This window comes from Athene noctua, chromosome 2 (genome assembly GCF_965140245.1).
Source record: "Athene noctua chromosome 2, bAthNoc1.hap1.1, whole genome shotgun sequence".
NCBI lineage: Eukaryota > Metazoa > Chordata > Aves > Strigiformes > Strigidae > Athene > Athene noctua.
In genome coordinates this window covers 46569382-46595788 of record NC_134038.1, presented here as the reverse complement: position 1 = coordinate 46595788, position 26407 = coordinate 46569382, and the positions used below count along the sequence as shown (strand labels likewise).

The window sequence follows — 26407 nt, the reverse complement described above, 5'->3', positions numbered from 1 at the left end:
TATTTCTTAATTAATCTTCTTAATATAATGTATAACACTGGAAAACATTTTAAACCTGATTGTATTGGTCTTTTTTAAGGGCATTAGGACTTTTTAGTCTGATAGACAGTCTGTGGCCTCCAGTAGTGCCTGTAAAAGTTCCTGGACAAAGTCAAGACTCTGAAATGGTAAGTCTTGTTATTATGGAAATGAATTTTTTCACTCACAAGTACTATTTTTGTTGGTAATGTAATCATGTTTACTTTGGGAATCAGATTCTCTCCTTCTCTTTAGCTACTGAGTTTTGTTTCACTGATTCTGGCAACCTCCTAGGCTAACCTGAAGCCCTCTGATCAGCAGCATCTTTCCAAAATTACGCAGTTAGCCCCTTATTAATCCTCTAGAACTAGAATGGTAGGATGTCCAAACAAATTATTCCTCTCCTCTTCTTGCAGGAGGAAAGAGGTAATAGATAGTATGGAGCCAGCTGAGAACAACAATATTAGCTCATTCTTTTGAAGCACTTTTCAGCTATAGATTTCAAAGCGCTTTTCTGAAGATCAAATTCTGTGAAGAATGGACTGACTGTTGGAATCCAGTCTCCTACTAGTTCGCATGACTTTGGTGATACTTGTCTTACATGATGACAGTTGAAGGATGAACACAAAAATGCTAAATAGTAATTAATGTTTCTGTGATTTTAGGGTCTGGGGAAGTATCAAAATTGATTTAAAGAATGTTACTATATATTTGCAAATCTAAAATTGCATCTTTAATTTTCCTTTAATTAGCTTTTGTATTTGAAAAGGAGTTCTGTCATGTCAAATGCCATTTTGGTAACACAAGATCATTTGAGAAGCTTCTGGGTAGTCAAGTGCTTGTGCTGTCCTACTGTTCTTGTATAGGCTGTTCTTTGGGGAAGAAGTCTGTGGTATTAAAAATTTGTGTAAGAGCTTAGGGGAGTCAATCAGGATGCAAGTTCTAGAAAAGAAGAAAAAGTTGGAAAGTTTCAAAACCCCAGGGGACATTAAACATGGATATTACTAGTTATTTCTGAAGTCTGAGAATCTTTTCTCTGCAGTGTAGTGTTCTTTGCATTGTGCAGGGGTTTATGTTGATGAATAGAAAGTTCAGACCTTGGTTATCTATAAAACCAAGACTGAAACAGTGGAACGTCTGTTCTCTCCTTGACTCTCCCTTTCATCTAGACATTTCAGAAGTCTCAGAGAAATGGGTTGTTTTGTGCATTAAAATACCGTGGACAACAGAATGGGAATATCCACGGATGGAGCAAAGCTTTTAAATGTTGTTTAGCGTTGTTATGTCTCTCATTTGTTCTTAATTTTCTCTATTTTATTAGCAATCTAAAAATGGAGGAAATTTTCCATAATCATGCAATTTACACTTCTGTTATGGGTTTGAAATACTAATTCATTCCACGGAGGATCACAACTTGGATTCTACTGCTGAGTGGTGTTTTTCCAGTTGAGATACTCTTTTTTGGATAAAAACAGTGTAGTTTTCCGCACAGCTTTATGGAGGAAGTTTTATACATAGGTACATAAAAAATACTGCCACTATGCTGATAATGTTGTTGGGATCTGTGGAGCTGATTTCTTTTGAGCCATATGTAAATTTAAATACCTTCTTTAGTGCTGTCAGAGGCAAACAGAATTTGGGTATCAACTTCTTTTGCTTTTTTTTTCCTTATGCAGATTTTTTTTTTTTTAGATGGGTGGGCAGCTGTCTTTAATAGATTCATATTTCTTTTATTAAAGGCTTTATTAACAACAAACATTGCTAAAAGAATATTTTACCATATCCACAATAAAAATTATTTTCTAGCATTGTCTTTTTTTTTTTTTTTTTTCCCTGAGAAGCCTTTCTAGCTTGGGACCTCTTTAAGTGGTGATTGATAAAGTTGTTACGTCATGGTACTTTTTAAGGGGGAAAGAAAAATCTGGCATAACACAAAGACAGCAGTTCTTGTAGCTGTTGCGTTCCTGTTCTTCATTATCTCCTTGTGCTGTCCTGGATTTAATTTGGCAGCTTTAAAAGTTCGGCAGCTGTTTACTATCACAAAAACCCACCCACATGCAAAAGCCCCGAAATCTCAGAAAAGTTAGGGATGTTAAGAAAGAAATAAGAATAATCGGGACATTCCTACCACGTAACAAAAAAATGCAAAACCAACAACAAGCACCTTGAAAAAGTCACAGTGTTTGCCAAGTGTGCCAAATCATGAGATGTTTTTGTGATGAGGATCAATGTCAGATTATGGAAAGAATGATACGCACAAGCTGATTTCACTTATAACTTGTAAAAGTCAGTTTATTAACTCTACTTCTACTTCAGAGAGACGTTATTAACTATATAATTTTGTTTTCCTCTCCCTCTTAAAATGTAAATTGTGTTGCTCATTTTGGCTATTACTATAAAACTTCCCTGGCCAAACGTGCCTTTTTTAAGGTCATGTTTCTTTTCCTTACTTTTTAATAGATGACAACTAATCTTCCTCGTCCCAGCTTCTGTTATATTCTTACTGCCCGGTCTGGTGAAATACATGTGGAAGTGGATGAGGAAGAACAGATTGCTAATTTGTACCAGCCACCAGCTGTTCATGGTCTAAAGCAAATTCTTCAGGTAATCTGCTTTACAAGTCAGATAAGCAATACTTTGTTCCACTGGATTTCTGGTATCATGTTTATCTCATCCCCTGTTTTTGTACTATTTTCAGATCGATGGTTGTAATGAACGTTGTAACTTTTGGGCTCAAGTGCTGTATCTAAAGCTTCAGGTAATATTTTCACTTAGCAATTAATTCAATATAAAATCAACATAATGTTTATGTGAAGAAGCCAGCATTTATCTTGTTTAGGGGAAGACCCAAAACATTCCTGGATGATCTTCAAGAGCTGTATGAGCAGAATTATCTCCAGGTCTGAAATGCTTGTAAATGGGTAAAAAGAACTATGTCTCCAGATTCAATACCACCCAGTCTAGAAAGTGAATTATTTCTGAATAAATTGCTATCTAACCAGAGATAATATTGCACCCTAGCAAGGGAGCTTGCAGAAAGTTAGTTGAGACTTGATTTATAGCTAAATGCTACCCTTACATACACAGCAAAAAGCTCCCAGTCAGTTGAGTGGGGATAGAATTTAAAAACGATGGTTATATAAAAATACAATTTTGCTCTTTGCATGCAAGTGTGTGGACTATTTTTGTTGACTTCAGTAGAAGCCCCTCAGGCAAATTTGGCTTTTATGATCCAGTTAGTAGAAAGGAGGAATTCTTAGGTAAATACATCTGCTATCCATACTGTGTTGGAAGGCTTATAATTATGTTTTATTTATTTGTTTCGGAATGATGCTACAATTTTCTTTCAAAGTGTTGCTAACTCCCTCAGTAGTTAAAGGAACTTTTTGTTGCTGATTTATTTATTTTTTCCTGGCGGCTGGATCCTCAGTACAGACAGCACTGAATTCTGGTGGAGAATAATTTGCAATTGTCCATCAGCTCCACAAGAAACAAAGTGTGAATCAAAGCATATGAACCAAAGACAAAGAAATTCCAGAACGGCCAGCAAAATAGCTGGAGATGCTTCCCACCAGTGTGAGACATAAATTTAATTTAGGTCTTGCCCTTTTGTTTCAAAAGGCAATGAGTTATGATTTGATTTTCAGGCAGGGAGTACTTTTAACTCCTGAGATGAGGGATATCTCTTGTGTTTTCTTCATGCTAAGTGACAATTTAACAGAGTATTTGCAAACATGAAATTAGAGCTAGTTTGAAGGGGTCTTTAGGGTGCTAACAGAAAGATGGACACACATTCATAAACTTCTACTTCCAAGAAACCTGTTCTATTAAAAAATAAAATTACAGACTAGTCATATCCTAGCCACATTTTTTGTATTCAGGAATGTCTACATCTACCTCTGACATCTACATCTACTAGTAGTAGAGGAAGCATTTCATCACTAAATTAGAGAGAAGATGAAGCATGCAGGAACAGATGTGATTTTGAAGAATGGAAGCTTGTCTGTCACAACAAAAGGATCTATGATTTCTTCTTGCTAATAGGAGGTTTATTAACCGTTTTTTAAATGGTGAATTGCTGAACTGTTAGCACTAAATTTTCATAAGTGAAAAACATGAGTTCTCATAAATTTTCTCAAAGTAATGCTGGAAAAGCAATAGAAGGTATTCTTCTTCTGCCTAACTTCTGGATAACTGTTGGATAATGCTTTTGAATAACTGCTCTAAGAATGTAAAGGTATTTACCTGCTGTTACTGTATTGCTTGCCTAATCCTCCCAGAAGAAGGTCACAAACATTAGCTTGTTTACTGCAGTTGCCTTTGCCAAGAGGACATATCCTTCACATGCAAAATCATCAAGTTGTAATAAATGAGGAAGAGACTATGATTTGGTTTATTTTGCAGACTTACTATTATTAGATAATCTGCTAATTCAAATGTACTTTAAAAACCAGAATTTATTCTATGTAGCTACAGTATTCTGAGATACTTCATTTTTGTGAAGGAGGAATGGAAATATGCTTTTATTATTACTCAGAATCTGTACTGTGGTACAGAAGGAATATGAAGAAATATATTCCGTCTGTGGTTAAGGAGCTGTCCTTCCTTATAACTCAATCCTGCTGCTATTTGTCTGTTGTGTCCTCTCTGTTCAGAACAAATTGTCACACATAGCAAGATGATGATTTTATACTAACTTGTGATTTTTGCTGTTATTATTATTTACTTTTTGGATGATTCTTCTGAAAGCCAGCTTTTAATGTAATAGTAATTTAGTAATTCTCATAGGACAGCTGTAAAAATTCTTTCTTTGAAGCTGTCCTAATGCTATCTACTGAGAGGAGGTACTCAAATGTTTGTAGTTACTAGGCAAAGAAACAACATCAATGCAGTAGGCAGCATATATTGTATTAAGGCATAACCGTAATATCCGAGTTATGAATTTTCCCAGTCATTATTTACAATTACTGCATTTGTTCTAAGAGCTGTTAGCATGGAGAAAAAACTAAATTTAGTAATTTTAGTGTGGTTAACGGTTTCAAGGTTTGAATTCATCCAGAGACAAAAAGTTGGGTTTATCGTTGCATTACCTTATGCTAAAAACATGAAACTCTGAGAATAAAATATTTGTGATGTGTGTCATTGTAGTATTTAATTTTCATTTAAATGTTTTAGGTATGGATTTTTAATCAGCAGACTAAATAAAAATAGTAATTTTAATTTAAGAAAGTAATGTAATTTTACTTAAATACTTTAGAATAGTAGAATCTTAAAATTTACTATTTGCTTGGACTAGTAAATGTGAAATATGCTTTGTTATTAAACCCATTTTTTCTAAAGCTTGAGAAAATTCACATACACACAGATATAAAAGCTGTGGTAAAACAAAAAATGAAGAAAAACATGAGTCTTCAAATTGTATCCCATTTGATTTTGTTAGAGACCGTGGAATAAGCACTGATGTGTATGTAATGTCTGTCTAGTCTGTCTTGTTCATCATCCCAGTGTGAAAAATTTAAAAGATGCTACAGATTTTGTGATCATTTCAGATATAAAGGCTAGGATGAAATGTAGGTATTTTGGCTGTACATCAGTAGTTGTGATATACCCTAATTTAGTCACACATAGTATTTTTATACCTGTCTTAGGCAGAAAACTTACATTGTCATTACAAATTCCTATGCATATATTTTTTAAATAAAATATATTTTCATATCCCTAGTACAATCCAAGTAAGTTATGATAAAGCATGATAGTTGACAGAGGTAAAGCCAAGATTCTAGTGGATCAATCTTGGAAAGTTACTTTAAAGTAGATAAGTTTGTATCTGCAGTAAGAAATAATGAAAAATACCAGTAGAGCTTTGATTCATTATACTGTATGAATTGTAAATGTAATAATTTCTGTCAGTTGTATTAGTTATTCAAAAATGAGGATGTTACTTTAGTCTTTCCTTCTACTAAAAATTAACAACTGCATTACAATTTTGTATCTTTTTTTTTTTTTTTTTTTTAAATCATAGACAAAACACAGTGTTCCTATAAATCAAAGAGAAATTTGGTTGTTTGTGACTGACTCCACATTGCAAAATGTGGTTCACATCACTCCAAAAGTTGTTCCTGTGTCAGTTGCTGCATCGTGTGTTCTCAGTACGGAAATCACAGAATCCCTTAGCGTTGCCTCACGACCCGTCTTCTTCAAGGATGCGCTGTGGGGAAATGGTAAGCTTTATGTGTGGTTTTGAAGCAGTTGGAATCTAACTGAAATAGCATCGTAACTACTGACACTGCAATACGTGACCTGCAGAGACTTTCATTCTCAGGTGAAGGTGAGACATCACAAGTTTGGGAAGAAATTTGAAAGGGGCTGTAATTAGAGCTTTCCCAAAGGTTCCTTTTTTTACATTTTTGGCTTGATCTCCAAAGTAAAGGAGAAATTCAGTGATCTTACTGTATGTCTAACAGTATTTCTGTCAGTCTTTCCTGATGGCTGTTGAATCTAATGACCAGTGTCAATCAGATTTGCTAGCTGACGACTCAAAGACTTGCATTTGGACTAGATGATCTTTGTAGGTCCCTTCCAACTGAAATAGTCTAGAAACTTGGTTTCATTGTTTTGTTGTTCTTGCAGAAACTTGTTATATTGAATTTGCTGCCTCTAAAAGGAGTAAGAGGGTGAATCTAGAGACTTGCATGTCACTAGACAGAACTTTTACAAACTCTCCTATACCATCTTAGCTGTGAGCTTTTGCCACCATATAGGTCATGTAAGGGTGGTAGTTAACTTTACATTCATTTTTAGTCACTCTTTTTTGAGGTTCAGGTATGGTTCTGTATGGTGCCTGCGTGGGTAGTTCATGTCTCACACCGTCAGTCACTTCCAAAACGTAAGTGTACTGGGAGCACCAACCTTTGTAAATGGCTGTGTGTCCTGTAGCAAAAATCTCTGCTTTAAACAATAAAGCACTGCATGCACCTTCTCTTTGTAATCTTTGAAAGAAAGTAAGACCACCTGAAGGGGTGTCCAAGCTTATTAACAGAGCATAGACAGTAATGTGTTTGCAGGGAGCATGGTGTGATGCAGTCAGAGTGGAATCAGACTCTCTTCTGCCAGGTTTGAATTTTTAAAAAAACTTTTTTCCCTCGGAGTTGCAAAGTGTAATGAGAGCATGATGCATGTATCACTGAAAGTAAAATATTTTGTCATTGAGAAAACTTGATGGGGTCTATCCATCTGTTTAGTAGCTGGCAGAGATCGTTGTCTTTATTGGCCATGACAATTAACATGGTCACCTTTTTCCTTGTTACTGTACTGAGTTGAAATGTCTTTGTTGGCAGGTAGAATTATTTGTGTTGAACGTACTGTTCTCTTATTACAAAAGCCTCTTTTGTACTCGGCTGCTGGTGCTGACCTCAGTGAGCTGACTGGCCCTGTCAGACTCGATGAGCTGGATTCTACAACACAGGCCAACTCCGTTTGTGCTGTAAGAGGTTTGTATGGTCTTTCCTGAAATAAATGCAGTTAATTATTTGTGCTCACTTTAATCTTTTAGGTCTTCGTATTGATTTCTTGCACAAACAGCATGGAGGGATAAAAAAGCACAGTATTGCTGTGGGTCATTAGGATATTTAAGTTTCTATACTTCTTTGTGAGCTGTGTTTGCCTTTTGCTGGCCAAGCTCTGCTCCCACTCACTCATACCCCAGAATAAACGTTTGATGCACAATCTGTTTTATTATATTCCTCCTTTTGCCATCTTCTTTCAGAAGCCTTCTGTTCACACCAGCCTTGTTGATGTTGGCAACAGTACAGTATACTAATATTTTTTAGGCAGATGGATAAGATACTTTAGCCAGATCCTGAATGGTAGGGGTTAGCGTCTGATTTCCCTGGAGGTTTGCTGCAATGGGGCAATTTAATATTTCCCCATAGTCATCTAGCATATCTTGGCCAATATTTGCTCACCAGCCACTTTGGATCATTGCTTTGTCTAATATTTCAGTCCTATCACTAACCATGCAGAAATATTTCTTACAATGTATTTTCTAGCATTTCCTAATCATGCAGAAACATTTCCTACTGTGTATTTTTTAATGCTTTGTCCAGTCAGTTTCTTAAACCTCCCAGCTGTAGAGTGCCTATAGGGAAAAACTTTTGGCTTTTAAAGACAATTTCCTTTCTTAATTTAACTTATATGATTCCACTAGCCCTTGTAGAATATTCTTGATACTGTTCTACATTTACACCTTCAAGTTTTCACTGGAGCATATGAAATGAACTTTAAAATAATAGCAAATAATGGCTACAAATTAATCCTTCCAGCTATAATGTGATGCACTGAAAAGACAGTTTGGAACCATGCAAAGCTGTTACCAAACACACATTCTGTTATGGCAGAGCCACAAGTTAGCAGTACCCCTGTGATTAATATATGAGCACCTTGCAATGACAAATCCTGAACTCTAATGCTGCGTAATGAAAAACAAGCACAACTAGAGACACTTCACTCAAGGCCTTGGTGGCTATGTACAGCTTGCATCCATATTGTGAGTTACTTGAAAGATCTCTCTGTCACTGGGTGTGAAATATTTTGGGGCGCTTTTTTTAAAAAAACCCCTCTCCAATAGTCGCACTAAGAATTATCTTCTTAGTGTAGATCAGTAGATCAACTTCTCCACTCTTAATTTTATAGCTAAGTATGAGATGCCTGTCTTTTTTTGTCCCATTGACAGTGTATGTGGTAGAAAAAAGCAAACATTTCTCTGTCCTTTCTTTTTCCAGTAGAGCAAAGAGAATACACCTTTGTGATCTATTGTGTAAACAAGTACTTACACACATAGGAGGTGTCATGCTTTCCATGTACTGTATTACAGATGGAAGAATAACAAAAGGAGAAATATAAATAGTATGAGTTAGGTTGGAAGGAACCTCTAAGTTCCTCCGGTCCTGACTCCTGCTCAGAGCTGGGCCTTGAGCAACCTGGTACAACTCTATAGCTGGTCCAGCTTTAAAAGGACAATGTTGCAATCCAAGCAGATCCGCTGAGTTTTTCAGAAATCCTTGTTTCAGAGACTATGTCCAGTCATATCAGCTCTGGAATGGAGTGTGTTGCTCTTCAACAGATGAGTGAAAACCTGTGGTTGCTTTCTACTGGAAAGTTTATTCTTGTTTTAAAGATGAGTCCGTGGTTCTCACCTCTGACCTCAGGGTTAATAGATTTATTTTCTTATTGCTATGCATTGCAAAGTAATTTCTAACCACTTTTTGCTGTATGGTAGCAGTCAGGATGACTTAAATGTTGGCAGTTCATACTGCACAGAACTGTTTTTCCTCTTAACCGTGCTTATGAACAAATTCTAGTTAGTCCATACCACATATATTATGTGGGAATATTACTTGATTTTTACTTGATATTTGCCTAGTATATGACTCAACCAACAGTGCTTGAATTTTGACACTGGATATTTTCATATCCAACACCCTTATTTAGGGGTGGGGATTTTTTTCAGTCTCCCTCTTAACAGTGGGAACAAAATAGGGTCAATCAGCTTATCTAGGTTTCTCTTTCTGATTGAACTTTTCTCCTTGATGCCTATTGATCAGGGTAACCGATTGGAAAAAAAAATCCCACATTCATTTTTTTGAACATTTCAAACAGTGTGTTACATTTAATCCTCAGCCCTTCTTTGCATTCCTCACCAGAGACCTGTTTTTCCAGCTGTTGTCCTATTATCAGTCTCTTCTTAATGATGTCAGCCACAACCCATAAAAATAGACTAGAGATAAAAATCGAATTTTGGCTATGTGCGTTTCCATTTAAAAGAAGGATCTCGGGAAAATATCCAAAGTGTTTGTGAACATCAAGCAAAATCTAGAGTCTTGACAAAGATGCGCAGCAGTTCAGCGGCTTAAACTTGAGAAATCACTTTGCTTGCAAGATGCACAAGACTGTCACTAGATTATTAGATCTGTTGCCACCTTCAGTTGTGTTTGTTCTGACCTCAGTGGTGGTTTTCTGGAGGGAATTCTATGTTGTCATCAAAATAAACCTCTCCACTAGACATAATCTTGTCAGTATGATTCTGATTAATTTTCTTCACATGTACTTGTATTACTTGTGCACCAGCATCCTGGAGTTGCAATATGACACACAACTAGGAGAAAGTTAAAAGGCTTAGAGCGAAACAGATCTGTCAGAAAAGGGGATTCTGGTTTGGTTTGGTTTTAAAATTATTTTTTAATGAAAAGGAAACATATTCAGTGAACTAATTGGTAGGTTTTCTTTTCCATGAACAAGGGAAACATGCCCATGCTGTGGCAGAAAGCATACTACCTTGTAGTAGTAGCAAGTGCTGATGGAAACTGCCAGTTTATCACAAAAACTGAAGAATCAGAATTATCCCTGTAACAGTTAAATGCACAGTTGCTTATTCTGTCAGTGAAATCCATGTCATTTTGTTATATGCATAGAAATTGGGTTATAAATATTGTATTTTAAAGAATTACCTTTCCTGATCTTCACACTTGCTGTCCTTTGAATTCCCAAAGAAAAGTAGATTTGTTGTTTATGTGTATTTCCCTCCTTCCTGTTAGTCCTTGACCCAGGAGAACCAGGAAAGCAAGAGATTTTTGCCCTGTCTTACCAGACAGTGTAAATGCTCCCTAGTCTCCAAGGGCTTCTTTCATTGAATGCGGTATAAATCTGTGAGATTGTTGCTCAATAGGAGCTGGAATTTTTAGTCTCTACTTCTGTTGTACCAGTCAGGGTTTATTTTAGTGTAATTTCATTCTTACAGGTGATCCACTTTGTATGTTTCAGTATGTTTCAGAATACTTAGAAGTATTTTCTCCATAAATAATGCTCACAGTTTCAACATATCGTTATCATAAAACATAATACACTCTTTATTGGCTTCTCATAAAACTCTGAATGTATTTTTTCTTGCCAAAACTAGCAAGGCCCTTTATATTAGTCCAAAGTATCTCTGGCATTCCCTTCTTAGGCACACACTTAAATCTGTGGGCCAGATCTAATCTCTGTTAAATCAGTATAAATGAAGAATAACTCCATTGTTAATGGAATTTAACCTGCATCGTTGTTTTCGAAAGGTATTGGGTCTTCTCACTGATTTCTGTTTCCTAACTATCAATATCAATATCTGATCTGATGATTTTTTTAGCTATTTATTGCCAAGGAAACATCAGAGGACCAGAAAGAAAACAAAATCAAATCAAAAACCAATTAAAATCCAAACCAAAAGAACTTAACCTATTTGGGAAGTTATTTATCAATTATCTACCTTCTGGTATTTTTAGAATGTAACACACTTTGCCGTACTGTCATCCCTTGTTGGAGGGACGAAGGAGAAAGGGAGTGAGATCGTTGGAAGAGCTGATGCTTGTTCCAACAAGTCGTATTCTTAAGCTGAGAGTCAGAAAGGATCAAACCTGCTGTGAGGCCAGGAGTGACTGTGTTTGCTAGCTTAATGTTAGTATTTTGTAAGAATTTAATCTTCTGCAGGTACTGTTGTTGGAGTTAATGAGAGCACTGCTTTCTCCTGGCCTACTTGTGACAGATGTGGCAGTGGAAAGTTGGAACTGTGTCCCCAGGACAGGTGAGAGTCAGCGTGCTCCAGAGCACTCCAGGTGTTCTGCAGATGTAGCCATAACACCAATGGGTGATGCAATGCGTCCTGCAGGCACAGGCTGCACTTTGTTCCTTCCTAAAACTAAGACGTAGTATTTTTATTGCTGATGAACTGATAAAACCTACAAGGCTAGATTAATTTATTAAGATAGATACAAGTAGATAGGAAATGGTTTGAATTTGCAGTTATCACATTTTTTTTTCAAACTAATCTTAAAAGTATTGCTTATAAAGATCTCATAGCCCACTGCATTACAATATTAGTTTTAATAAACAGCCACATAAATCACAGGTCTGATTTTAAGTTCCTTTAAAAGTAGCTTCTTGTGTTTGTCTACCCTACCTTGTTACACTGTGTGGCACCAATTCACTCGTTTTTATACAGAACTATGATCTTTGCTGTAATTTGATTAAGTGTGAAAAGAGTTGTGTTTCAGACCTATTAAATTTATAACCTTTCTAGAAAGGATGTTGAATAATTCAGTGAGTACAACTGTCCCAAATGTGAAGACTGCTCCTACAGGACCTGTTACCACCTGAAATGCTAAAGCTGCGTCACATCGGCACGCTCTGGGAAAGCCTCCCCCTCAGCAGCTTAGCCAGCTTGCTCTTGCAGAGTCCGAGATACCTGATGGGATAAACACATGAGAGGATAGGAGAGTAGTTGGAGTGTTAAAAAAAAGAGAGGGGTGTTCTTTCTACTGGGAAAGCTTACAAAAAGCGTAAGGAGAAGCTGGGTGGGTTTGATCTTATTGAAATAGATAGCATTTTCCTAAATATGAGAAGCTTTAATGTTTATGCTTTGTTATGTGTAGCCTCTGGGGGGAAAAGGCTGAAAATTAAAAAGAAGTTCTCCTATATTATACTATCAGTGCAAAAAATAAGGATTTGTGTACGTTCACATAGTAGTGTGGTTCAATTTAAAATATCTCTACTATGAAGGACACTTTTGCTTCATTTGGAGAACAATGTAGCATCAATATTTGTTTAAAATGTTATTCCAACAAGCATTTATCACTGAGCTTAATTTAATGCATATGACTTAAGTGTGTGCTGAAAATGTTGAAGGTTTGCTGAACAAGGGCCTAAATCAATAAGCTACTTGGACCAAATCTATACTACAAATTTTCTTTTGCCGTAACTTTTAGAAGGTTATGAGATTAATAGTCGCTTAAGTGGAGTGACTGTAAATAGCAGCCTCCTCCCATGTTGCCAAAACTCATGAAAGGAAGATCCTTTTGCTAGAAGAGTTCAGATCCTCCCAGAGTTACTTAGCTCTGCCAACAGAAGAGCTCTATTTGCCATTACCAACTGAATCTCTACCGGGGCTTTCCTACTAAAAGTCCACCGGCAATGTACTTCAGAGATTAAACTAGCTGGTTTTTTGTATGTTTTGATTTACAACTGATAGCTTTTCCATTTCTCTTATGTTTTTCCATCATTATTTGCATGTTTCAGAGGTTTGCTGTATTGCAACCAGTGCTCTGAAGTTGTCATTTCACCCGTTTTGAAAATGCAGCTGGAAGTCTTCTTGAGTTGTCCATCCCGATCTCAAAGTGCAGTGAAAGTAAAGGTATGGCACAAAACGAGCTTCCATGCATTGAGTATAGTGAGGCTAGAGATGTTAGACACATAGGTACTCTAACCACACTTTTATGAACAGCTCTGACAGAAGAAAAATGAAAAGACGTAGGAGTATCCCATAATTTAATCTGACACTAAACCTGTGTTTCATTGGACTAAGAACCCAGTTCCCAGATCTTACTCAAATAATACAGTCATTGAGTTCAGCAAGGTTTGCAAACTGTTTTATGGTCCAGCCGAAGGGCATTGTTGGTTGGGCCTTGGGAAACCTCAGTCTCCACAGCCTAAAGGGAATGTGTATTTTTAGACTCGTATTCTGAACATCTGTTGTGTCACCTCTCCTCTGCTTTCTTGGCCAGAGAAACAAAGCCATTCTATATTAAAATAATAAATCTTTGTTCAACGTGACTGTTTTAACCTGCAAACAGAGCGTCTTTGCATACGTAAGATTTTTGTTGTGAACAAAACCTGTTGATTTTCTCATTCCAGCTATTACAAAGGACAATCTCTTCTCTCCTGATGTCCTCCGCCAATGAGGATGGGGTAGGTGTAATGAATGTTGCCAAAAGAAAGTTGAACTGTATAACTTACTGTAGAGGCAGAATACAGGAGATGTGAATCAGATGGAAAGATTCATGAGTCGTAGAGGGGAAAGGGGTTCCTGGAGGTCATCGTCTGACCTACCACTCACACTGGGCTATTGTCAGTGTGTAGGCAGGTCAGCCGTGACTTTGGCTGGCAGCGTCTTGAAAACCTCAAAGGATGGAGATTCTGCCTTTCCAGGCAGCTCGTTTCAGAACTGCACTAGGAGCAATAGATTTCCCTACGTCCAGCCTGGGATTTGGGTGGGCTGGGCCCTTTGACAACCCCACCTTCCCCCTGCTGACGCCCTCCTTTTCAGAAGAGGGATGCCGCAGATGGGATGTGCAGACAGCTTTAGCTCAGCTGCAGATCTGCAGAGCTATCTGCGAGCAGCACTGTGTCCAGACACTCAGAGCTGTGGTGGGCAGTGCTGAGCTTTACTCCATTTTCTGACTGAGGATCCAAAGACAGCGAAGATATGGTCCAAGCATCCCACCTTTTCAGGACTGTCTTCTAAACCCTGTAAATCACAACTACTTTCTAGTAGCACAACCATGAAACTACTGGCAGGCGGTAATAGTAGAGAAATTTGCAAAACACATGCAAGATAATACTTTATAATTGTATGAATGAAACATGCATAAGCCACGGGGACCCATGGGCTAAAGTACGGTTTATGTAATCGTGAAGTAGCTATTCCTTTAATCTGGGATATCAGAAGAACCCTGACATTTGGCACAGTGACCCAGATTTATCGCAGGTGAGGGAGGTGCCCGGGTCAGTGCCTGGCTGGCATTGGCTGCCGGATGGTCAGCAGGGAAGGAGCGGCACCTTCAGAGGGTGATTAAGTCCCATTAGCATCTTGAGATCCCCGCTTCTCCATTGCATGTGGAAGGGAGCAAAGGGCAACCCGTTGTCTTGTTCAATCGTCTCGGTTAAATATCTTCAGTTAAGTGACACGTATCGGGGTCATTTTGCTTTTCCCATCTTAACGTAGTCTTCTAGCATTTTGCTATTACATGCACCATGCTTTTAGTGTGATTTATGGATAATATTTAAAGTGGAACAGTGCTCTGAAATAATAAATTATTTTTCTTAAGCTGGAGGGTGTATATTTCATTTAAGCAAAGAGAGACAACAAATTTCAAAAATATGTTTGTTCTTTTAATAGCAGTTAAGTCTTGCTAAGTTTTACAGGCTGTGTCTGGTTTAGTTACAAACTGACAAAACGTAGGGGTTTTTTTGAGTTATTAGAATTCAAACAACCTCTTTTTCATATTTCAGTTTTTATAATGCTAGTATTTAGAAGTATGGCAACTTAGAAACTTTCTTTTTCCCTAGCTGAAATGCAGGGGTAGTTTTTCCTTTTTTTTCATAAGCATTTCCATTTCTGAACTGTTGCATTTTAAAAAGCAGCACATCTCAATGAAGATTAATCACAAGAAATACCACTTGAAGTGGCCTTCTTTTTTTTTTGGCAGTGCTGCTAAAGTTTCTTAGGGTGTAGCTTTGTAATCACTTCTTTTGGCAGGGAGGTTGGTTTTAGCCACCACTGCCCCTGGCCACTTGTTCCTTACCTTGTGACAACCCTTCTGTTACACCAGCTGTTTGTGCAGCTGCGTGGTGAATTGGACTGCAGAACCGGTCTGGGGTAAAAATAGTTGAGGAAAAAGAAAAGGGACAGGATTGTTTATACCTTGAATCAGGCAGTAGACATGGGTATCACGTACCTGTACAAATGCACAGCCCAGATGAAATGGGGGCATGGTCAGAGGCTGGTCGTAGGCAAGTCCTGCTGAGGAGAGAAAACGATGTAAACATGCCACCTGAGATAGTACCCACCCTCTCGGGCTGGGTACCAGCTATCAGTGTTACCATTTCTTCTGCTAACGTGCTCCCTCATCTTAGAGAAATCATCCCAGCCTCACACCCCTCTCCTCCACGCAGAGTACTGTCTCTACAAATTCGCTCAGGCACAACTCATGTGGGTAAACTGCCAGTCAGATCGTTAAACAGAAGGGACTCTGTAAGTGCCAGCGATCATAAATGATGCTTGATACAACACAAAGTTAGAAGGGGGGGAGTAGAAAAAGCTAGAAAATACTTTTTCCTTTAGTGGATCTGTCAGCTAAGGTAATCAATATATAGTAGATCTATATACACATTGCTAGCACATGTGAGTTCCTACCCGTGTCAGAAAGCTGGATAAAGCAAGCACATGTAGGTTAGGCTTCAGCAAAATGGAGTTCAAAGTCACAGAGTCACGGTAGCTTTTTTTTTTTGGGGTGTTGGTTTTTTTTTTTTTAAACCAGCGCATTTCTAAAAGCCTTGTAGGGCACTTTAAGCAGGAGTGAGATCTAATTATTGAAAACCTAATGTATTAATTCTTTTCATCAGTTCTAATGCACCTTTCTTTTTGAGTCCTTAAAAAAATTGTCTGTTGGAAGAGGACCTTACACCCTGCATCTTCCAAGCCGAATGCTGCTTAGAACAGAATGTCCAGGACTGTTTGTTTTAATCAACATGCTTTTATCACTGCAGAGTTATGAGGTGCAGAGCGTGCTGGGAAAGGAGGTGGGGTTATTGAACTGCTACGTCCACTCCGTAACCAGCCACCCCAACTGTGTTGCACTGGAGGAAATTGTTCTTCTGGAAGCAGCAGCGAGGCACTGAGCTGAACTCTAGTCAGCTCCTGTAGTATCTGTGGACTTTGTAATGTGGTTATCTGTTAACTAAGTGCCACAGATAATGTGCAATGCAAGTGTGATAAGTATTAAGATAGTTTATTAAAACCGTGATTTACAAAGCACGTTGTGCTAACGCTGAAAAAAATCCATTTAAAAAAAATCTGTTCAACTTTCTGAACTCTTCTTTTTTGGATCAGTTCGGAGTTTGAGAATACAGTTCCTTGGCGTGGTTGCTTCTTTATGTACGTAAAACATTTCGTTCTTGGGAATCTTGAATGGCTGTGAATTTTTTTTTTATAATACTGTATTTATTATGTGTAGATGGAAAATATTTCATCAATATTTTTGAAATAAATACCTTGCTGTAGGCATTGAACATTGGTCTAAGCTGAGTTTTATCAGCAGATCCCAGATGTACTGCTGGCTGCAAAACACCACGTTGTGTGTGAATTCTGAGTTGTTGGGTTTGTTACCACCTTGCAATAAATGTTACAAGGATGGAGATTTGAACAAAGCTTATATATTGAAGTGTCAAGCATATGTAAAGTTAATGTTTTACAGCGAATTGGTCTCTAAGCATAGAAGTACAGTGTTATCTGTAGCTTCCCACAAAGCGGCTGTTTCGTTATACAGTTTCTGGTACAAGGTAGCGAGTAAATGTGCTTTGTTGGCCACGTAACTATCCTCACCCTGACTGTATAGACAGGGGTTACGGATACATGATATAAAAATCCTCCTACGTGTGCATAGTTTAGAATGCAAGAATTGATGTAGAGTTCAGTCAAGAGTTTAGATTTTCCCCCCCCTTCCCCTTTCCTGGTAATTTAACAGACCTGTACAGGCCAGAGGAGGAGTGAGTGGTTTTGCGTGGGTCCCACTATGTGATTGCCCAGCAGAAAAGGGAATGGCAGACTTGTTGCTACAGAAATCGTTCCTGCGGCCAAGGCCAATCGTGTAAGATCTTCTAGACGTGTCATGATTACTAAAGGAATGAGCCAGCTTTTGAATCCCCCCTTTTCCCCCTGTCCTCCAAGTGTTTCACTCTTACCTGTAAGGAAGAAGGGGACACCAGCCCGTTCCTGCACAGAGGATCCTGCCCTGTACACGACCAGGGTCTCCCCTTTGAAACCAGCGAGATTTCTCTGTCTCGGGAAGCACTGGCTGTCAGAGGTCATTTTTCTGCCGCCACCCTACAGGTGCTGTCAGCTTTGCTCACGAACTATCATCAAAATTCAGAGCAGTGGCCTAACCTGTCATAACAGAAGCGCACGCAGGCGGAGGCCGGCGCTGCTGCCAGCCCTGGCTTTCCCCAGCAGAGACCCTGCCGAGGACCGGGGTGCTCGGGGAGAGGAGACAACATCTCCCGTGGGACTGCGGCTGGTTCAAACTGAGGAGCGCGGCAGCGTAGGGGCAGCTTTGCAGTGTCCGAAGCAAACCCCTACCAGTTTTTTTTTTTAACAGGAATTTTAAGTAAAAGTGTTAATGTGTGTATACATATTTTATTTTTTGTTTTAATGCGCCGTGTCCGAGTCCTGACCGGAGAGCAGCCCCTCCTGCGGCGCAAGTTAGCCCAGCGGCAACTGCTGACTCAGCATCCCGGCACAGCGCGGGGTGGTGCGGGGGGGGGAAGCGGACTTTGTGACGACCACCTGCGAGTGTCCCAGTCACTCCCACCATCGCGTCACCCTTCGGCTGCTTTAGAAAAAAAAAAAACCCAAACACGGTGCACCTCACCCCACCCCCCCCGCTTGTCCTCATCCTCCCCGGGTCCCCCCCCCGCCCGCCCCCCCCCCGGTTGGCAGTGGCTCCTGGGAAGCGCTACTTTCAAGACACACAGCAAACGAGAGCAGGGTCGATTTAAAATGATTTTTTCTTTTTTTTTTTTATTCTTAGAAATGCTGTAAAAATGGATATAAAAGGTCGAGCATGCTCAAGTCTTTTTTTTTTTTTTCATCCTACTGTCTAAAATACATGGGGGTTTGAATCATTTTAACTGATGTACCATAGCTGCATCGGTATGAGTAAAATGTAGAAAAGACGAAAACTACCATTACAAAAATAATTTAAGGGGAGAGAAGAAAAAATATATATATTTATATATATTTAGCTTTTTTTTTTTTTTTGCAAGTTTCGTGGTGAAAGACCCGGGCATCGTCGCCCCGCGCCGCTGCAACACCCAGGCGGCGGCCGCGGGCCGGCGGGTCCCGCCGCGGCTTCGCGCCTCCTCCCCGCGCCCGGCCCGGCCCGGGGCGCCGCGGCCCGGCCCGGCCAAGGCCCGTCCCAGGCCCGTCCCGTCCCTCTGAGGTATTTATCCACGGTCTCCCGGAGTCCGTCTCTCCGTCCCGCTCCCCCCCGGTTACCGGCAGTCGGTGCCCGAGCCGGGCTGCAGGAAGGAGGCGCTGGGCAGCTGCTTGAAGAAGTGCCGGAGGCTGGTCAAGTCCCGGGTGAGCTGCTCGATCTTCTTGTGCAGCTTCTCGTTCTCGGCCGAGAGCTCCAGCAGCTTCTGCTGCATCTCCTGGTTGCGCCGCTTCGCCTTGTCGCGACTCTTGCGCACGGCGATGTTGTTGCGCTCCCGGCGCTGCCGGTACTCGGGGCTAAACCTGTCCACGCACTTCTTGCCGCCGCGCTCCTTCCCGCCGGCCGCCGGCGGGACGCCCGGCGCCGACCCGGCCACGGCGGCGGCGGCGGGGCCCGGGGAGCGGGTGCTGCAGCTGGAGGGGGAGCTGCTGCCCGGCGGCTCGGGGGAGGTGGGCGGCGTGGGCTGCCCGCTCAGGTTCATGATGGTCTGGGCGCAGGTGGCGATCTGCGAGGGCAGCAGCGAGGAGGAGAGGTCGCTGTCGCTCCAGTCCGGCTCCTGCTTCAGGGCGCCGCGGGAGGAGGAGGAGGAGGAGGAGGAGGAGGAAGAGGAGGAGGAGGAGGAGGAGGCGGTGCGGGGCTCGGCGCCCAGCAGGGTGGTCATGGCAGCGCCGAGGTCCTTGGCGGGGTCGCGGCCGGCCCCGCCGCCCGGCGGCAAGTACTCGCCGTAATCCCCGCCCCGCTCGGGCTTGTGGTTGCTGTTGAAGAGGTCGGCGAAGAGCTCGTCGTTGCAGAGCTCCAGGTTGGGCACGGCAGACATGGAGTCAATGTAGGAGCTGAAGTCGATGGCGCTCTCGTCCTCGTACATGGCCGGGGCGGCGGCGCTCAGCTCCGCCAGGTTGGTGCCGCTGCCCCCCAGGCCGCCCCCCGCCGCCTCCTCGCCGCTCATCCCGCAGCCGCCGCGGGCTCCCGGCTTGCAGGCGGGACCCGACCCGCCGCCGCTGCCCACCTTGGCGTCGTAGAAGTTGGCGGGCTCCAGGCACCAGCTCTTATAACATGCCGGGGAGTCCAGCGTGTAGAGAGCGGCGGCGCTCATGGGCGAGCGGGACGGGGCGGCTCCGGGCCGCGGGGGACACCAACCGCCGCTCCGCGACGAGCGCAGCTCCAGCCTCCTCCGGGGGCAGGTGTGGAGCGGGGCTGCCGCCGCCTCTCTCGCCGCTACCGGTGGTACCGGGGCTCCTGCTGCCGTCGCGCCGTCGCCTCGTCCTTCCCTTAAGGGACCGAGCCTGGCTTGGAGGGGGGGGTGATGGCGGGGAGGGGGGGTGTCACGCCGCGCTCGGCGATGAGGAGGCGGGGATGGGACAAGGCGTCTCTGGACCTGGGAGCGAAACGCCCGCTCGGTCCCTTCTTATACGGCGCCGGCCCCGCCTCCTGCCCCAATGACGGGGAACGAGTGTTCCCGGCACCCCCCCCCCCCCCCCCCCCCCGAGGACCCGGGGGCGGGAGCGGGTGGGGTGCGCGGCCGCGGAGGCAGGGCTCCCGCCGCGGAGAGCTGCCACCTCCCGGTGGAGGGTGGCCGCCGTCGGGGAGGGCTCCCCCCCACCTCCCCGGGGGGACGGGACGGTGCGGGGAGGGGGCAGGCGCCCCTAGGGGCGCCTGCCCCCTCCCCGCCCCGTCCCGTCCCCCCCTCGGTGAGGTCTGCACCGCCGCCGGTACCGTGTCCCCCCCCCCCCCCCCCATTTCCCCTTTCACCCATCATTTTCCCTTTTCCTGACTTATTTCCACACGGGTCAGCAGAAAACCTGGCGGGAAAGCTTCATTCTACACCCCCGCCGCCACGCCGCATCCCCCCACACCCCAACACCCCCCCCCTGCGGCTCCTCGGGTGAAGCGATACGGGAAAGATGCTGCCTGCCCCACGCGTGTCTCTGTGTATCAGCGCCCTCCCGAGGCTCCGCTCCTTCTGCTGTGGAGCACGGGCGGCTTCACCCGGAGAGAGCTTTAAATTCATCCATCCCCCCCCTCCCGAGCCGCCCCCACCAGGGACAGGGTTCCCGCGTGGAATTCTTGCAGGACACTCCGGGGCGAGGGGGTCTTTAAGGTACCTTTAGCCACTTCACGCTGTCTGCGTGGATGTGAGCCGCTTTAAAAATTTATGGCAAGTAATTATGCATCCACACACTCCCCCCCCTCTTCCCTCCCTTGCATCCAGTAAACTCCCACTATTAAATTGGCAACTATCAGAAAAATAAAAATATTTTCATTTCAAATAATATGTGAAATGCCTTAAGTTTTCTAGTTACTCTAGAATTTTTAAAACCCTGGCTTCACCCCCAGCTGCTCCACTGACCGAATTACAAAAGAACACCCCCCCCCCCCAAACCCCCCAACCCTTTTAAAAAGTCTATTTTAAGATATTTTTTTTTTTTTTTTTTGTGCCAGGAGACCCAGCTAGTTTTATGAAGCTTCGGCAGGACTCAGCCCAGCCGCTGCCTTTCCAGCCCAGCACTCAGATGTCACTGCTGGCGTGAGGCTGTGCCCTGCGGAGCGCTGTGTGGCTCCGAGGTGGCTTTCTGGGGACTGTGGGTACGTGCCCGTCACGCCGGGCCTGCTGCCTCGCTCCGGGCAGGTCTCCATCTGCCACTACCGCAGCTGTTGCAGTAACGCAGCTGTTTATCAACGGGGTGTGTATTTTGACATAAATAGTTGGGACAGGACCGGTACATGCTCTCCCTTTGGCCATAAACTCCCCGTGGGAAGGCTTGTGGGATCAGGGTAAGCGTGCTCTGCCTGGCAGGTGAGGGTTTGCATCTAGCAGGTGAGGTTTCACATGGAGGGGCTTGGCTTTGAGATGTCGTGTTTCAAGAAACTCGATTTAATTTTGCTCATCAGAGGCTTGATCGTGCAACTTTTATCGATGTGAGCATTTAGCACTGAACTTGACAGTGACACGAGAAGCAGTTGCTTTTTTTTTTTTTTTTTTTAGTGCAAACAATTTTCCTTCTCCACATTACCAAAGAAAAATAAATATCCCCAAACCAGTTCAGCACGTTGTTACTTTCTGCCCTCTAGCACTGGGGGACTTCCACGCCACCTGGCTCTGTGGTGGCTGCCCTCGGCCTGGCTGCCCAGCTGGGAACCGGGGCCATCGCGTGGTGCTCCAGGACACTTTTTTTCTGTGTCAAGTGTAGAGAGGTGGCTGCATGAAGCATGAGAAGGTAGTTCAGAAATGCAAGGCAGTGACACCTGGTCTCCCCCCCCCTACCCTCCCTTGCTCTGCGACAGGATCTGTTGATTGCTGGAAGACGACTGCATCTCACATGTTGTAAAATTATGATTTGTCTTGGAAAGCATCTCATTTAGCTGGTTGTATGTGGAACTGTGTTATGCTTTCAGCTCGCTGAAGTCCTTATCCCCAAAGGACAGCTGGCCGTCAGACGGTGTTGGCGTGCAACTGCGCCAGCTCAATCCGTCTTGTTCAATGCCCATCATGTGTTACTCCAAAAAAGAGACGCAGTTCCAAGCCAGGTCACCCGGCCCCCACTGGGCACCCTGCCGTACAGCAGTGAGATTCTCGGCATCCCTCAGTGAATATCGACTTGCTGGGCATGGAAACCATCACAGAGGGTGCAGCTTTGCTTACAGTGTCTTCAGGACCTGGAGGTGTGTTCAGAGCTCGCGGTCAGACCTGTCCCCCAAAACCAAGCGACAAGAGCCGTCCCCTGGAAGGTGGGTTGGTTGTGTTTGTTGCTGAGCCTGAGATGGCTGAGTTCAGGAGCACATTTCAGGGGGTTCCCAGGGAGCTTCCCCACATGCCATGCAGGGAGTGGAGCCCTGGGGTGGTACTAAACCTGCAGCAAAGTGTCCAAAAGCAGGTAAGTGATACCACTTACCAAAGGACAGGGCTCAGGGCTGGAGGCAGAGTGATAACCCACACTTTCCTGGGGTGGATTTTTCTGGCATCTTAGCAGCTGTATCTGTTCCCATCTGCATAAGTAATTTAATGAGCTGTGAAGCAGAGACAAGCCCTCGATTCCTTCACCTGTCCTGGTTAGTACCTGACCCACCAAATCACGCCTTGTCGCTGGGAACAACTAAATTTTATCTCTAGGATCCACTAAGTTTAAACACCAGTGAGAAACATTTTGAGCATCTGAATTTCAGAATAATTTCTTTAGAACCTGCTTGAGGTTCCTGCTCTGAATCAAGAAAAGAGGAGCATTTACACCTGGAGAGAGATGACAAGAAACCTTTCTCTAAGAAACCTTCGCAGGGAGAAGACAAAGCTTTAAATTACTCTGGAGTGCCGGCTGTGAATTTGAGAGAAGCACCAGGACCCTGAGACCTCCAGGGACAGGCACTAAATCACACTGTATTTCTTACTAGTTTTTCCTGATAAATGGAAAAATAAATTCTCCATAAGTGGATAAACTGGGGCCAGGCCACCTGGGGAAGGTAAGGAAACAGGGCAATGCTCCAGCCTGGCTTTAATCCTCCTCATCTTCCTCCTGGCTTGGTTGCCTCTGGCAACCCAGCCAGATGTGCAGGAGTTTTTGGGACAGCTGAGCCAACGGAGCCCTTCTCTGCTCTGGGAGGAGCTATGGGGCTGAGGCAGCGCCAGCAGGACACTGGCTCCTGGGGGATTCATGGGCTGGGGTAAGGCAGCTGCAGAGCAGGACTGCAGGAGGGACACCCTGTCAGGGGAAGCACCTCACAGCACTGGGTTTCACCGGGAAAGGCTGGCTAGCTGGTGACAAGGAGGAAAAAGATCGGGAGTTGGCTTGCCTGGTTTTGTCCTCCCCAGGAAGAAGCAGGAGCACAATGATCTTTTCATTCGATAGCTAGAAGCCAGGAACGGCACTTGAGTGCAGTCTGGGGAATGGGACATGCAGATGAGGAGGTGCAAGTTGTTTGAGGGGAGTCAAAAAAACCTGCCAACACCCTCCTAGGGAGGACCAGTACCTCCATGAGGCTGGCGTTGGCTCTCATAAGGCAGCACAGTGTCTGCTGGACAGACCCTCCCCACCCCCTCGTCCCACCTCTGCCAGAGCTCATGCCTCGCCCTTGTCTTGAATTGCTGTGACAGTATCTTGCTTGTCACTTGTACTCACTTGGGTCAGTTCATTGCACTGATCCAGCCTGTGGCCAATCTACTCTTAGCAGCTGAAGAACTTGACGGTAAATTAAAAGATTTTTCTTTTTAGCTCTTTTAAACTGTGTGCTCTGAGTGCCTGCGGGTGTTTGAGCATTGGTGGTGCCAGCCCAGGCTGGGTTTGTTCAGCTGCACCTGTGGCTGCTGAGCTGCTGAATTTCATCTTCCATGTACCCGGGCTCCCAAAAGGCCAACTGCCGCAGCAGCAAAACACCTCAGACCCTGTGCTCCTCGTTTTCTCACGCTCTTTGGCGGACACTCTAAACCTTTTCCTGCTACAGGTTTTGTATGAGTTTCCATCAGCAACAAAATCCGTGAGATCAAATTCACAGCTACGTCTTCTGCCTAACTAAATGAAATCTCACACAGTATCATTTACTGTGAGTTTAATGGACAGGTAGAGTGAGTGTTACCCTCTCCCGTCCCATCAAAAAGGAAAAAAACAAAACCAAACAAGCAAACAAAAAGGCAAACGACCCCACCTATAAATAATGATGGAAACTGTAACCAAATTTATGATCACTCCTTCCCACAACTTTTTGCAACAAAAAGCCCCTGAACACCCTATTCTGAACACTGTCGGTTTAATGTAAGATGTAGCTCTTTTGTAGCTTTGCTACAAGACTAGTAACACCATTTGGGTGGCTGCCAGGGTGCGACCTTTCTGCCATTTCTTACTGGCGGCATAGCTTAAAAATGAAATTTTTAAAAGCCAGGTAATTTCCAAGTGAGGCACACGGTGTTAATAAAGTGGCTCAGCAGACCCTCATCTTCAGTACTTGCGAGGGAAAAAAACCCCAAGTTTTAATGCAGTGGTAGTAAATACTTATTTTAGCTCCTTGATTTTGAAAAATGTGAAGTTTGGGGAGAAATGTCTTTAAATGTAGATGCTTGTTTACCTGACTTCAGGAAGAGGTTGGCCAAACCCTTCAGTGTAGGGCCAGAAGAGCTACAGGAAACTCCTTATTCCACGGCTGAAGATGAGCCTAATTCGTTGCTCCTGGGGAGAGCTCACAGGGTCCTTCCCGTGTTTAAATGTGCTGGTGCTGGACAGCATCTTGGCCCCAGACATCTCAAGATAACATCTAAATTGGGGGGTGGTGGTGGGGGCTAGGGGAAAATCTTGAGCATGACAAGGAGCATGCAGGAACCTCTTTATCAGCTGGGAAAGGCGACTGCAGGCTGCAGCTGCAGAGCTTTCCTCTGTGTTCAGCAGTATTATTATTTTTAGCTAGAGGGAAATTTCAGGAATGACAGGGACGGTAAGGAATAGCTTAAACATTAATATTATTCCATACGCTAAGAAAAACCTACTGAGAATATATGCTAGTGGTTTACATAGCTGTTTCGATGCAACTAATTATTTTCCAGATATAGTGCACATCTGGTTATTTAATCTGAGAAGGAAATATTCTGCTGTACTTGTGGATAGTTACTAAGTTTTATTTTGCATCATGAGACCTGAAGCAGTCTCTGGCTCTAAGGAGCACATCATCTTACTCTTTTCTGGAAGCTGAACCAACCAGCCCCATAAAGGACCGAGCCCAGCAACTTGAGGTTTTTGTTGCGTCAGTACTTTCCTTGCTGCTCCGCGGGCTGGCTTCAGCCTTTCTGTTCAACTGCTCTATTTTATTGAGAGCAGCACTCTTCAGTCAGGAGCGGGGATAGCAGCCACGATTTACATATGTGGGAGGTTATTTCCAGGCTCATTCAGTCATGCAGGAAAAGCTCCGTTAGAGCAATTCCACTTCCCTCCCTGACTTAGACAAATAACATCACTAGTAGAGCTGATACAGCTGAGGCTTCCAGTTATAGCACTTATTTTAGAGTCAAACCCAAGCTTTTAACTACTTTTAAGTGTCATGGACATGTTCTAAGCTCTGTTGTGCTATCAGGGTTACTTTAACCTGTCTCAAAACCTTTCACCCCTGGCCTGATGGCCTTCTGGTAAGGACTAAAGGGAGAGGAGGGCACAGGGCAGGGTTCACCACAGCCCCCTTCTGCCCAGAAGAGCCAGGCTGTGCTCCTGCTCCAGCCCCTTCCCAAGAGCCAAGGAAGCCGTGGCTAGCACTGGAGGAAGACCTGCTGCGCACAAACATCTACTGCTGCCGAAGAGCCTTGTTAAACTATAAGCCTAAACTTTGTCCTGTGTGGTACAGGTCAAAGTACCTAGTAAGTATCTGAGGTATGTGCCAAAAGTGGAATTAGACACCTCATACAACCAGCCACTTGATTTCCAAATGTCCCCTTGCCTTTTTATGTCGCTTTTTTATTGTGCCTTAACTTTCTTATATTTGTAGAGTGACAATGTGAAAGCTGAATGCCCCACCTAACCAATCTTTAGTCATAGTGCTGCTGTCTTTATTGATACCAGAGATGAAAAGATCAAACTGCACCAAGATATCTTATACAAGTGTCTATAAAAAGACTGTATCACACATTC

The 26407-nt window shown here is 43.4% G+C and overlaps 2 protein-coding genes across 6 annotated transcripts in view; one reads left to right on the top strand and one right to left on the bottom strand.

The window, feature by feature from the left end:
- SPIDR (scaffold protein involved in DNA repair) overlaps positions 1–18229 on the top strand; it is a 205464-nt gene extending 187235 nt beyond the window's left edge. The window contains exons 12-20 of one of the 5 annotated variants that reach the window (XM_074898992.1): positions 80–167; positions 2479–2622; positions 2717–2776; positions 6041–6239; positions 7356–7508; positions 11539–11632; positions 13123–13237; positions 13738–13791; positions 16372–18229. In XM_074898992.1, coding sequence (XP_074755093.1) covers positions 80–167; positions 2479–2622; positions 2717–2776; positions 6041–6239; positions 7356–7508; positions 11539–11632; positions 13123–13237; positions 13738–13791; positions 16372–16503 — 1039 coding nt within the window. In that variant the 3' untranslated portion in view covers positions 16504–18229. Of the gene's footprint in view, positions 1–79; positions 168–2478; positions 2623–2716; positions 2777–6040; positions 6240–7355; positions 7509–11538; positions 11633–13122; positions 13238–13737; positions 13792–16371 lie in introns of those variants that run through there. The other 4 variants (XR_012633106.1, XM_074898993.1, XR_012633108.1 and 1 more) reach the window with 4 other exon arrangements.
- A 140-nt stretch (positions 18230–18369) lies between these two features.
- On the bottom strand, positions 18370–20204 carry CEBPD (CCAAT enhancer binding protein delta). The gene has a single exon (XM_074898991.1). It carries the CDS (start codon positions 19906–19908, stop codon positions 18874–18876), a length of 1035 nt encoding a protein of 344 aa, XP_074755092.1. The 5' UTR covers positions 19909–20204; the 3' UTR covers positions 18370–18873.
- Between the last annotated feature and the right edge of the window lie 6203 nt (positions 20205–26407).

Excerpts from the sequence above, each read along its gene's own strand:
- CEBPD (XM_074898991.1), bottom strand. The coding sequence starts at position 19,908 with ATGAGCGCCGCCGCTCTCTACACGCTGGACTCCCCGGCATGTTATAAG.